General features: G+C 33.9%; 1 protein-coding gene across 2 annotated transcripts in view; it reads right to left on the bottom strand.

Annotated features, from left to right (window-relative positions):
• Nucleotides 1–2284: 2284 nt before the first annotated feature.
• Nucleotides 2285–14553, bottom strand: part of LOC140136003 (uncharacterized) — a 50905-nt gene continuing 38636 nt past the window's right edge. The window contains exons 1-3 of one of the 2 annotated variants that reach the window (XM_072157710.1): nt 5076–5281; nt 4081–4301; nt 2285–3621 (exon numbers count right to left, since the gene is read on the bottom strand). In XM_072157710.1, the coding sequence (XP_072013811.1) occupies nt 3148–3621; nt 4081–4301; nt 5076–5178 (798 nt within the window). In that variant the 5' untranslated portion in view covers nt 5179–5281 and the 3' untranslated portion in view covers nt 2285–3147. Of the gene's footprint in view, nt 3622–4080; nt 4302–5075; nt 5282–14553 lie in introns of those variants that run through there. The other variant, XM_072157709.1, reaches the window with a different exon arrangement.

Below are 14553 nucleotides of genomic sequence, written 5' to 3'. Positions count from 1 at the left end.
GTTCAACAAAAAGTGAACGATGTTATAGCTTGGAGGGCTAACAAACCAACACCGACAAATTCGAATGACGTGTGTACAACGTGGGAAGCTATGAGGAAATTGAACACTCGTTGTCTGATCATGCATGTGTTTATGGTTATGGATAACGGTTACTTAGCAGCTCTCGTTCTGCTTGGGTTTATTGAATACACTCTATATATAGTCATCAATATGTCGTTTCCAGTCCCTCGCGGAACTATTGGGTTCAGCTATTAATTTTTTTAATAATTCTTACCCCATGCAGCTGATTGGGGTGGTTACGGGTCGTCAAAACCACTAACCGCGAAATGAGGATATCGAACTAGTTTGCCCCGCAGGGCTAAAAAGAACCACAAACCGCGAAATATGGATATCCAACTAGTTTGCCCCCCGAGGCTTCAAACCACTCATCCCGAAATATGGATATCCAACTAGTTTGCCCCGCAGGGCGCAATATTTTTTTACCTCAAAAAAAGAATTAATATCGGACCAAAAACGTTTCAAAACGTAAAAAGGGCCAAAGTTTAAAAAATCTTTCCTGTGTGGCTTTTCACCCTTTTTTAAACTTGGTCCCATTTATGAAAGTTTCTAAAGACCCATATGAAGTCATCTTTAGGCTACTTGTTTGTTTTCTTAGTTGTCATTGTTCATTTTGTAGAGTAAATGAATTAATGTTCGTGCGTGATTGAAGTTTTTCCGTAAAGACGTTATAATGTATTTTGATTGAAGCAAAAGTAGCAAATACTAACTTTGTTAAATTCTTCATCGTCTTGTGCGATTCTGCGCCTCATGTACAGATGTGGGGCCTATATGCAAGTTGACAGACAGTCAATTTGCTAAGTATATATAATACTCTACTACTCTCTATGAACACGCAATATAATAACACATAAACCTTCAAATGATTTTGATAATACATAGCCTATGCTTTTGAACAGTCTTAAACCTAATTGTAGAAATTACTACTATACTGAATGGGACCAAGTTTAAAAAAGGGTGAAAAGCCACACAGGAAAGATTTTTAAATTTTGGCCCTTTTTACGTTTTTTTGTAGATAGCTATCTTCAGTTGATAGCATGTTAATATATATCTATCTTCAGTAGATTGCAGATGAAAAAGCTATCTTCAGTAGATAGCAGATCACTATAGCTATCTCCAGTAGATAGCAGATCAGTACAGCTATCCTCTGTAGATAGCAGATCAATATAGGGCGCAAACTATCGCCAGTAGATAGCAGATCAATATAGCTATCTTCAGTGGATAGCAGATCAATGTAGCTTTATAGTCAATTTGTTACCGAAAATATCTAAAATCGCGCAAAGAAAAGGCGTCTTTTCCCGTGTATTTCAATGGGACGATGAATTGGTGGTGTGTACCCTGACTGTGCGTAGCATAAATAACTTATAAATTTATTTATTTATTTATTTATTTATTTATTTATTTATTTATTTATTTATTTATTTATTTATTTATTTATTTATTTATTTATTTATTTATTTATTTATTTATTTATTTATTTAGTTATTTATTTAGTTATTTAATTAATTTTCATTTATCTATCTAATTGAGTGTGGCATCACGCTACCCCCCCACATCACTAAATCAATGCGCCATTGATACATCCTAATAAGTTTCAAACACTTTTTGAGATCTTTTGGGCTATTCTTTGGACTCGTAGTCAAACTAAGTACTTGAGGTACTAATAAGTGTAAGGCCTATATATGAATTTGAATCGCCAAAAAAGTATATTTACAAATATCAAGAATAAATATCCGCGAATTCAAAAATTCTAGAGAGCAGGTGGGCGCTGTTTGCAAGAACCACCCATACATTGGAACACATGTTTAATTTTTATCGATTTGCAATCGACTGGTTATTATAAAATATTCCAAATATTGCCCAGTAGTCCTCAAAACGAGCGAAGAAAACGGGTATTTTTACGTACATTTCAATTAGCCTTTGCGAAGTATGGCGTACACAAAAGGAGGACAGTCTTCAAAACCCGGCAAATTCAAAAGACTTTACCCACACCGTGCAGCGCCATCCTATTGTGTCCGCCCTATCTCGAAAAGGCTAATGGGCGATATATTTAGCATGTTTAGAAGTGTGTGCCCTTACCGAAGCCCTGCCGACAAAACTTCATCACCAGCAGTGAACAGAAATTGAAAATCTTCTTAAGTAAAATATAAAACAATCAAACGCATATAAGTTTATATAAAATATATTTAATACATAAAATTAATATAATTTACAAAATGTACACAGATATCAAAATACAAACATTGCAAAGGTTTTTTTTTAGTTTTTGAAAATCCTTGAAAACCAATGTGTAACGCTTTGAAGCGCTTTCATAATATTCAAACCATGTACAGAGCAAAACATAGAAATGTTTTAAAACGTAAACATGTATTGGTTTTGGTCAAAGCATTTTAATAACATTTAAATGCCGAGTTATGCAAAGAACACGAGGACGTTGTGAAACGGTTTGCATAAAAAACACCCCATATAAAAATTTCTGGCAAACTTTTACGATAACGTTTAGTGTTTGCTGTTTGATGATACTACAATACCGTATTATAGCGAAAATAAGCTGTGACCAAGCCAAAAAAATGAACAAGATTATTTTTAGATTTTGTTAGCTTATCATATCATAATCATTTCAAAGCAAATAAATTATGAGAGTAAATGTAATTGCGCGTGTACCTTTTTAAGTATTTAGCTTATGGATATTCATTTTTGGGAACATAATTATTATGGTCTTACAAATTTTTACCACATAATAAGGAATAACAGTCAACTATTATTAATAATACTATAAAAATTTGGAAAATATGAAATAACCAATCAAAAATATTAAGCGTTGCGCCCTTCTTCAATTGTAATTGATGTAATTTAAAAACAGATGTATCGTTATTCCATACAAGTCATGCAGTTATTTTAGTGAATTCATTGGAAATACTAATAATATTGTCACGTGGCAAAGAATACAGCATAATGCATTAATATACAGAATGTAGAATTTATCCCATTGATATTAAGAACATCGGAGTTGTTTTGATAATCTTATTTATAGTTAAACGTTCACATTCATTGAGACACTACAATCAAACAAATTAATGTTCATTTCATTCACTGACGACTGGTTCCATTAGCAGGCAGAAACTTCGGCACGCTGCACACGGGGTTTCCTTGGTAATCAGAAGACGAAGTAGGGTAGGCACTAGGACGGTAGTAGTAGGCATACTGATGAGGGTAGTAGGCATATGTGAAAGCTCCACCATAATACTGTTGAGAAAGTTCATTATGTCCATAGCTTGGCAAGTTCACGGGGTAGCTTGACTGTGATGAAGGTGGGCACGATGAACATGATGCAGATCTACAGATGATAGGTGGTTGTGAACAACAAGCTTGTGTGTAACGCTGGGACGTCATGACCGCTGTCTCGGGAGAAAGACGATGGGAAGTCTCGGGTGAAGTAGGCGTGGATTCCATCTGATGAGGCTTGGATTCAGTTGATGATGGTGACGACGTCTCACTTGTGGAAGTTGAAGTGTTGCGTTTAGCTTCACGACGGTGGCGGGCACGACGATTGTGGAACCAAACCTATAGTGAAAACAAAAAGGGAACAAAGAAAACAAAAATTATACACTTTGTTGTAATAAACACAAACATGATACATCATTTAAACGTTTAAAGTTTTACAGACGTCACGGGAGTCTAATTTAACAATTATAATTAAATACTCTCTCAGATTCAGGTTAAACATTAAGGCAAGGATAATATTAACATGACTAAGGGCGCTGTATCCCACCCTTGCACAGTATTTTTGTGAAACGCAAGAGCACATCAGACACTTAAATTGCATTATTAATACAAGGAATGTCTTTCTGATATCAAATAACTTTGATTGTTTGAAATTCGTGATATTGTAAAAATGTTATGGCAAATTATTAATATTGACATGTTCAGTACTTTCTTATATGATGTAACTTATCCGCTAAACATAGGCCCTACGTGTAATTTTATGGAAAATACAATGATAAATTAAGATTTGACGCTTACCAGAACCTTAGTCGCGGTCAAGTCCAGTACCTCGGCTAAATCTTCTCTTGTAAAAATGTCAGGATATTGGTTGTCAGCAAAGGCAGATTCTAAAACCTCAATCTGCTTTCTGGTGTAGACAGTACGAGGACGGCGACGAGGACGATTATCAGATGCTGGTTGACCTTTGGCGGCAACTTCAACTTGTGGTAACGAAGTCATCGGAGCGGCAGTCGGAGGAGCTGAATGTAAAAAAAAACAAAGAATACACTCAATTAACAACTACTTACTAATTAACTAATTAATCAAATGAATAACTAATAAACGTATATTTTGAACTTTTGAATCAACGGGCAAAGGTTGCGATTCACTTCCATTCCATTTAGGTGCAAGTTGGGAAATGTGTTAACATTACTAATATGCCAAAAAATCAAGTTTGAAAAAAATTAACCATTTCATATTATAAGATCGTACATTATGACTTTAAATCGGTAGAGATAACATAAAAAATGTTGAACAAAAACATTACTATTATTATTTATAAACACTTAATATGACAACTCATCACATGATCGTTATAGGGTAAAATGAAAAAAATATATATTTAAGAAAAAACACGCCAAATCATCTGCAACTTCTGCTGGCGTATAGTCGTGACGTCCAAGTTTTAAAAATTACAAAGTACGAGTATATAACCAATGATTCAATTTAGTAGTAATCACGAAAACGCCTAAAATACATGAATTGAATTCAGTTGAATTGTTGAATTCCACCATTATATAAAACACTCATGTTAAGACAACGTGCGTGTATTACGAGAGACTTTTTGAGGCATTTTATTGAAAACGATAGTAAGATTTTTGTTTTCACAAAACGCGGCTAAATTATTGTTTGCATTTCGATACTAGTTTGCCTTTGAGAGATCGTCGGTGCTAGGAAATATACCCGATTATACCGTATGCCTCTGGCGTTTAATTTTGCAGCATAAAACATAAGATGAAGATGCAAACACTAACCTTGCTTTAGTCCCAAGATTGCTTCAATGGAGAACGGCGATGGCTTCCTGTGACAAAGGCTGACAGCTTCTGAAGAATTCTTCTGGCTATTGTAATATTCCATGATGACAAGAAGAATAGCAAAGTTACGGTAAACTCCAACGAGAACAAAGTCACAATTATCTGAAGTAATACGATAAGCCAATGATTCGATGTGTAACGTTATGAGTTTGGAAGACAAATGATGCCTAGTATGTGTGTGTGTGTTTGGTTTGCTCCTTATGCGGAGCTGGGTCATTGCTTTTGCTTGACCCCTGGATTGCTAAATTTTAATTATATTAATTTACTGTTGTGGACGTGGTTTGTAAATGGAGTAGTTTTTTAGTTCCTGATATTGTCTTAGGGTTTGTGAACTTAGTATGTTGATTGCTAGATGTTGTTTATCTGAGACATGGTTTGCTGGTTTTAAGTGTTCAAGGAGATTCTGTCGAAGTTTACTTGTTCTGGGACATTCGGTGAGATCGTGAATGCATTGGCATGTTATGTCTTGATCGCAGTAGGCGCAGGTTTTGTTCTTATCAAAGACCATTCTGCTGGAATTGGCTTTAACTCTCAGTGAGTTGATAGCAATTTGTGTTCGTCTGGGTAGCGTGTTCAGGGCAGCCGCGGCACCTGTTGTATTTGGCAGTGAAAATCTCCAGTGGACAGCCGTTGACTGAGATGATTGTATTTGGTCTTGCCATCTTTGGTGTGCAATGGCATGGATGGAGGACCTTGCCTGTCGGCGACTTGGTGGTATGATGGAGTCTGTTTGTGATTTGGCGGTACCGGCTTTTGCTGCGGCGTCTGCGTCTTCATTGCCAGGGATACCAATGTGACTGGGGATCCAGTTGATGATGAAGTGTTTGTTACTGTTTTGTAGGTCTGTTTGAATGTCTTTGTTCAGGGCGATGTTGTCTCGATATGGTTTGCGAATGTTGTCAATGGCGCCTTGGCTGTCTGTGTGAATTATAATGTTTATAATGATGCCTAGTATTACAAGCAAATATGTTTTATATGCACTCAGCGGAAATCGGCATCGCTTTCTCACGAAGCCGACATTAAATCCAATCAATTCGATTGGATAAAATTGATGACACGTGATCTTTTTAATTAGGGTCAAAGGGCGTACCGCGGCGCACGTCCCTTTGATTGGACAAGGATGAATAGCGCGAAAGGGATTAAGTTTAATCGGTTCAATGTTGGATGTGAGTTTTGCGGGGAGTTGAATGAGGCTCTTTATTAATTATAAATAACCATAATCATTAAAGCGTTTGAATAGGAGGTATAATGGAAAATTAAATGGCTTTTGGTCTATTGTTTTTGTTTGGTGAATAGGCCGTGTATTCAGACTTGCTTTCCAGGAGATATTTCAAACATATCACAATGAGATATTTCTAGAAACTTTTGTGCATTTATTTTTTTTTAATTCATATTTTATTCATTTATTTATTTATTTATTTATTTATTTATTTATTTATTTATTTATTTACTTATTTATTTATTTATTTATTTATTTATTTATTTATTTATTTATTTATTTATATTTATTTATTTATTTATTTATTTATTTATTTATTTATTTATTTATTTATTTATTTATTTATTAAATTATTATTTATTGATTGAGTGTTGAAATATTTTTTGGTGTAGGAAAAAAGGGAGAATGTGATAACTACACATTTAACTGCAACTTATTCCGGAATTTTTTGAAAAAGACGGGAATGAACAGAACCTGTTCCCCTAAGAGAACCTCTTAGGGAAATAAAATTGCATTATGCCGTGTTGCAATAATTTCTAGTGTGGGAAAAATGTATTTATTTATTTATTTATTTATTTATTTATTTATTTATTTATTTATTTATTTATTTATTTATTTATTTATTTATTCATATATTTATTCATTTATTTATAAATTTATTTATTTAAAAAAAAAGACGGAATGGGAATGAACAAAACCGTTAATAGGGGATTAAAATGCATTTATTCCGTGTTGCAATATTGTCTGGTGTAGGAAAAATGGATGGGATACACTGCAGAATTTATACCGATTTTATTCCGTGCAATCCTCTGGCACACTTTCATGCGATGTTCGGAGATAATAGGCGTACGTACTACCACAACTCATTCGATTTGTGACTTGGCATAATTCAACTTATCTTTTGTTCTGTATGGAAATGTTATATTATTTTATTGTTGTTATTTTTGGTTTTATTTTCGTATTTCGCGGGATTACTGCATACCGCCTGTCAGCCGCCATTAAGTTTGTGAAAATTAAGGTGATACTCTCCAAAAAAGTTTTTCAATAAAATAATTAATTTCTTATCAAGTAAAAATCGCAGGTTAATAAATAACGATTACAATGAACGTCATTATGGACCGGGGGGGGGGGGTTATTATTATATCATTTAATATTGTATGTTGTTATTCCTACCGTAAGTTTACTCTTAAATTGTGCGTTTATGTTTGCATGAATCATAAATAATAAACCACTTCACCCTTTTTCTCTAATTTTTAAAGTTGACTTATTTCTATAATTATTATTTTGTTCCCATGAAGCGGGCATCCTTTACTTCACCTACATATTGCGGCATTACTTATAATCCCCGGGTTTAATCCCATCATTTTGATTGGATAAAAATTATGACACGTCATCCTCTCAGGGTCAAAGGGCGAACCGCTGTGCATATCCATTTGATTGGTTATCCTGATTACAAGGGAGAATAGCGCGAATGAGATTAAGACTTCAAAGCCGGTAAAAGTTGGTTTCATGAAAAAATTAATAATTTGACCCAATGTCAGTAAGGAAAATGCGTACAGTTTCGCAAAGAAAGTTTACCCAAATTTGCGTAATTCGTGTCATTGCATTGTCTGACAGTTTCCCAATTGTTACGGAGCCTTTTGAAACTCCTCGTCAATTATGAAAGATTATAACGGCTATAAACCCAATCGGCATTGTAACTTCCGGTTTTTAAGAGCAGTTTTTGGACAATTTTACCTCTGACATATCGGGGAAATTACTGTAATTATTATTCATTCATTTATTATTGTAATAATGTTATCATTAACAGTATTTCAAATAATTAATTTATGAAATATTCACGTTTTTATTAAACAATTTTTACTACATTTTAATTTTCCAGATATATCAGAGGGCAAAGTGTCCCCAAACTGCAAAAAGTATCACACAAGCACTTTGCAAATTTCAATTTGGCTTATTGCTATAGGCCTACACTTTATTTGTTACTTTAAACAAAATACCCTACCCTTAACTTTTATCAAGTAATATTCGAGGTTATTTTTTCCTTTCTTTAAAAATAAAATAAAAATAGTACATTTAATATATTTAAACATCTATAGGCCTACGAGGTGTCACTGTAGTTACCACTGCTGGTTGCTAATTAGTAGGTCTAATCGTCACCCTACTACGGTATGGTTCAATATGGTTCTAGAATGCATCAGTTACGTAATCATCCTAATAATTCTGATTATTCACTTTAATTTGGCTCATCATGTGCTCTTGTGCAAAGATTGGTGAATAATTATTGTACTATGTTCCCAAATTACAAAAAAAAAACCGACTTACACAATTAGCGTAGTAGGTTGACGATATACATGATATATATACAGCCAGTTATGTTTACCCCTGTATATATCCTAAACAAAGGCAAATAATTTGTGACCCATCACATCAAAACCGACCACTTCGCGACTGGCTTCATTAGAAGAAACGGTAACAATGGGAGAAGATGAGAAAATCCCGGAGAAAATATAATGAAAATAAAAAAAGAAATTTGAGCTTGTTTTGCCCTGAGACCATAGGTTTTGCCTCATAAAACATTTTTACTGATCTGATTTCAACAAGGTGTCCTTTAAAAGCTAAAGAAAACTACAGTTTATCCTAGTGCTTTTCTCCATTTTCATTTCTGAAGCCAAGTGATGGTTGGTTTTGATGTGATGGGTCACATTTATGTCAAAATTAAAACAATTATACCTGTGCACTTTGGTTTCAATGGGAAAATGGCTAATTTCGGGTGGAATTTTCTCATATTCAGAACTCTCACACTTAAATGCCAATAATCTCAGGTGAAACTATATGAGTTAGATGCCAAATGATCACTTTACTTGTTTTAACGCACTGAACCGTAAACACCTTAAAATGGCAGTGCGCCCTCGAAGCTGAAAGTTACAATATGGTAGGGCGAATATTGATAAAAACCGAAGCCGTGCGTATGAATTTTGGTACTATTACAACAAAAATGTCATAAATAGAAAATACCATTTTGAAGCATAAAACCCTAAAAAGTACCTTTTTGGCTATTTAACTTTATCAATGTCAGCGATAGTTACTCGTCGTATAACATGGACACGGAAAATTACAAGCTAAGCAGCAAATATTAAAAGAAAAGGGGGGTGGGTGAAAATATGCCCACTTAGAAGAAACTGAAAAGAAAGAAAAAAGCTAAAAACGAAATGCAAGAAGGACAGGTCTAGAAAAATAAAATGTACCTTTTCAATGAGTCTACCTTATCAGTAATTCCACCTGTTTGAGTGAACGCTCCCATTTAGTTGGTTTTATGAAGAAATGAATAATTTGACCATATGTCAGTTGGGAAAATGCCCAAACACGGGTCGATCGTTCATGTAATTATTTCGTGTAAACTAATCCTAACCCTAACCCTAATCCTAACCCTAACCCTAAGCCTAATCCTAATCATAACCCTAATCCTAACCCTAAACTAAGCCTAACCTTAACCCTAACCCTAACCCTAATTTCGTGTAAAATTACATGAAGGAATAACCCAACGGGTCGACGGCAAAATTTGGCTTATTGCTACAGGCCTACATCTTTATTTATTACTTTTAAACAAAATGTGGCTTTCATGTGTCATCTTTACCAGTGGCGTAACTTTGGGTCAGGGTGCCCGGGGCGAAAGTAGATCGGGTGCCCCTGACCTGGTGCAGAGCTAATCAATTTTGATATTGAAAGCCATAGATCTACCAAATAATTTACAATTAGTGAAAATGTGCACAAATACGCGAAAAATGTGCATAAATAATACTAATTTGGTATAATCAAGTTGACTTTAGGTCTTTAAAATGACAATTTATGTTGCAATGCCCGCGAAGCGCGCGAAAAAATTTGTGTTGAAGGTGCACCCAAATGAAGAGTAATGTTCTATGCTTGGTGGGTAATAGTTTCCACTTCTTTCCTATAACAAAGTATTATCGTGTCAAAGGCTATCCAGGACTGGGTGCCCCCGTAGCCCGGGTCAGTGTCCGGGGGCGCGGCCCCAGAGCCCATAGGAGTTACGCCACTGATCTTTACGATGACAACATGCAGTAATAATACTCTGATACATGCCTTAATTTTTATCAAGTAATATTCGAGGTTATTTTTTTCTCTCATTCAAAAATAAAATAAGAATAGTACATTTAGTACCGGTATAGCATCTATAATAGGCCTACGAGGTGTTACCGTAGGGCCTACCGTCATATAGTTACCGCTGGTTGCTAATTAGTAGGTCTAATCGTCACACTACTACGATATGGTTCAATATGGTTCAAGAATGCATCAGTTACGTATTATTTCTGATTATTCCCTTTAATTTGACTCATCATGTGTTCTTGTGCAAAGATTGGTGAATAATTATTGTACTTTGTTCCCAAATTACAAAAAAAAATACCCCTGTATATCCTAAACAAAGGCAAATAATTTGTGACCCATCACATCAAAACCGATCACTTCGCGACTGGCCCATTGGAAGATACGGTAACAATGGGAGAAGATAAGAAAATATAATGAAAATAAAAAAGAAATATGAGCTCATAAAACATCTGATTTCAACAAGGTTTATCCTAGTGTTTAAACGTCCATTTTCATTTCTGAAGCCAAGTGGTTGGTTTTGATGTGATGGGTCACATTTATGTCAAAATTAAAACAATTATACCAGTCCTGTACCCACCTATAGGTTTCATTATCATTGAGGTATAGGACTTTTTATATTTTCGGAGAAGAGCAGGTAAGATAACTACTTGATTATATTTGTACATGTTCATACTACATACTCTGAAAATTCTAGAAAATTTTTTTAAATCACATTTTTGTTCCTAAAATGGGGGTTATAGCGCCCTCAACGGGCACTCTCTCCATAGGGCTACATGTAAAGACCAGTTATAGACAAATGGCCCTAAAATAAAACGGACTCGTTCATTTTTCCTCAAATTTTGCATATGATGTAGATTTAACATCTGGAATGTAATGCAAGTGGTGACGTTGCTGCTCTTCTAAATTCATTTATAAATTGTCCGCACCAGACCAAGGTGTATATACCCTTTAGGTTAAATACCACTAATTATGTATTACATGGGTTTCGATGGGAAAATGGCTAATTTCGGGTGGAATTTTCTCATATTCAGAACTCTCACAGTTAAATGCCACTAATATCAGGTGAAACTATATGATTTACATGCCAAATGATCAAAAACTCAACATATGTTGACCTGAGACTTTTCTTGTTTTAACGCGCTGAACCGTAAACACCTTAAAATGGCAGTGCGCCCTCGAAGCTGAAAGTTACAATAATTATGGTAGGGCGAACATTTATAAAAACCGAAGCCGTGCGTATGAATTTTGGTACTATTACAACAAAAATGTCATAATAATGAGAGAAAATACCGGTATACCATTTTGAAGCATCAAACCCTAAAAAGTACTTTTTTGGCTATTTAACTTGATCAATGTCAGCGATTTTAATGCAGTCTTTTCATATTTCCATGTATCGGCCAGGCCTATTAGTGGTATGTAACTTTAGCTCTAATTTAAGACCTCATTTGTTGAAACGCAAGGAGGAATGAAAGTAACCGTTGCATTTTAATGTACGGAAGGAAGCTAAATAACATGGACACGGAAAATTACAAACTAAGCAGCAAATATTATAAAAAAAATAGGGGGTGGGGAAAATATGCCCACGTAGAAGAAACTGAAAAGAAAGAAAGAAGCTAAAAACGAAATACAAGAAGGGACAGGTCTAGAAAAATAAAATTTACCTTTTCAATGAGTCTACCTTATCAGTAATTCCACCTGTTTGAGTGAACGCCCCATTTACTCATCTGAGTAGAAAATTAGAAATTTATACATAAGGCTATTATTTTTATGATTCAAAATAAAATCTTTTTTATAGCTGCTGGCATATCGAGATATTCCTACGAATTTTTAAAGACAATTTACTTGTTATTAATTAATGAATGAATGAATGAATGAATTAATTTTATTAATTAATTAATTAATTAATTTATTTATTTATTTACTTATGTATTTATTAATTAATTAATTAATTAATTAATTAATTAATTAATGTATTTATTTATTTATTTATGTATTTATTTATTTATTTATTTATTTATTTATTTATTTATTTATTTATTTATTTATTTATTTATGAGCGATAGAACGTTCCCACGAAGTGGACATTTTTTATCTTAAATATGAATCATTAATTTCAATTAGGGCCCTAAATTAGAATAATAATTATAATCCCATCCTTTTGATTGGATTTAAACTTTTAACATGCCATCGTTTTTATTGAGGTTAAAAGGCGCGCCTAGCCGTTCCGTGTTATATTGTTTTGATTGGTTGAGCATGAATTCCGCGAGAGCATGATTAAAATTCTGATGATTGTAAAACATTAATAGCGAACCTTTTTTGAAATTAGAGATAGCGAACCTTAGAGTAAAGAACCTTTTTTGTAAGTGGTAGCGAACCTTAGAGAAACAGTCATCGCAAATAAAGTGATATAAAAATTATGCGGCACGTTTGCAGGTGCGTAAGTTATAGGCCGATATAATTTGAAACTTGCTGTAGCTTTAAAATTTATAATTATATTTTGTAAGATTGTTGAAAAATAAATAAATATTTAACAAATTTGCTTTCATATCAAAGATAAAAAGTCAAATTTTGCCAAGGAATCAGATTTATTGACATTCATTTTACAACACGATATGGTCAAACAACGGGTACAAATAAATATACAATTTAAGTAGGGCCAACAACAATAAGTATTTACAATACAACCAAGAATATAATATAGATTAACAAGGCATGATATGCCTACTATTTAAATTTCGTTTCTCAAATGCAGTATATATGAAATTGGCAACTGCATTGGTGGTGTCAAAGTCATTGGCACCCATGATAAGAAGGTGCAAAGGTGTGACATGTCGACTAAAAGTGCACCAGAGGAAAACGCATGGGTCCCCAGTAGCAGGAAAGATCACATTATATTACAAAATGAATTGACAATGCAGTGTATTCTTGATATCAACACATGAAATTTGATTGTCCACAAATTTTGAGCACAATTAATAAGCAGAAACTTTATGAACGTTTGAAGAATGTTGTTAGCCGCGACATTATAACATATTATATTAGGCAAAAAATGCTGTCTCAAAGCCGTTCGTTCTTAGCGCGTCATGTCAGCTAAAACGGCAAATTAATTGATTTCCTTTCCTGTTTTTCATTTTTAAATTTTTCGAATAAATAAATAAATAAATAAATAAATAAATAAATAAATAAATAAATAAATAAATAAATAAATAAATAAATAAATAAATAAATAAATAAATAAATAAATAAATCATGCAATTCTGAGACGCATTTTGAAAGAAATTTACTCGATACTCGCTTTGTTTAAGTATAAAAACTATTGATATTTGTACTTCAATTGTGTAAAACAACAACAAGTTTATGCTGTGTACTTTTGGACACTCAAAAATTACATATAAACTCAAAATTAATTTTTATAAAGAATCTTAGAAAAAAAAAATCTTTGAAAAATACCCCCGCATTCCGCATTCGTTTTTGAAACTTCAGCTTGCGATTTTCCAAACATACGTATCATAACGCCCGTGCATTTATTCAAAATCACTCAAATGTGACGGGATTTTGAATAGATGGACGGGCGTATGATACGTACTTTTGAAAATCGCAAACTCTCTAGTATCATAGACCAGTTGGAAAGTTTTCGTTTGGTCTATGCACTATCGCGCTCACAGTTGAACCACAAGGTTGTGGGTTCGAGGCACGGCAGGACCGGAAGTGACTCGAAGATAGCGCAGGCTACTTCGATGAGCGTTTTGTGACAGAAATGGCACGAAAGTGCACCAGAGGAAACCACGATGTATTTCTGAAGTATTTCGTTTTATATTAAGGCAATATTGTATGATTTCTGAGAAAAACTATGGAGTGGGTGTGGGGGCACTGGCCTAGTGTACAGAGGCCAGACGGTGTGGCTAAATGCTGCAGTTGTTGTCGCAAAGCACACTATAAATAAATATCTATAGTTTTTGTTTTTAATCATAATCTATTGTAAGGTATCCGGTATATATATATATATATATATACAACCACAGCAGTCTAGGTCTATTACCCGATTACTCACACATTTGTGAGTCTTGCTAT

This window comes from Amphiura filiformis, chromosome 16, assembly GCF_039555335.1.
Source record: "Amphiura filiformis chromosome 16, Afil_fr2py, whole genome shotgun sequence".
Lineage (NCBI taxonomy): Eukaryota > Metazoa > Echinodermata > Ophiuroidea > Amphilepidida > Amphiuridae > Amphiura > Amphiura filiformis.
Note: the sequence above shows the minus strand (reverse complement) of the source record. Positions and strands in the feature narration are given on the sequence as shown.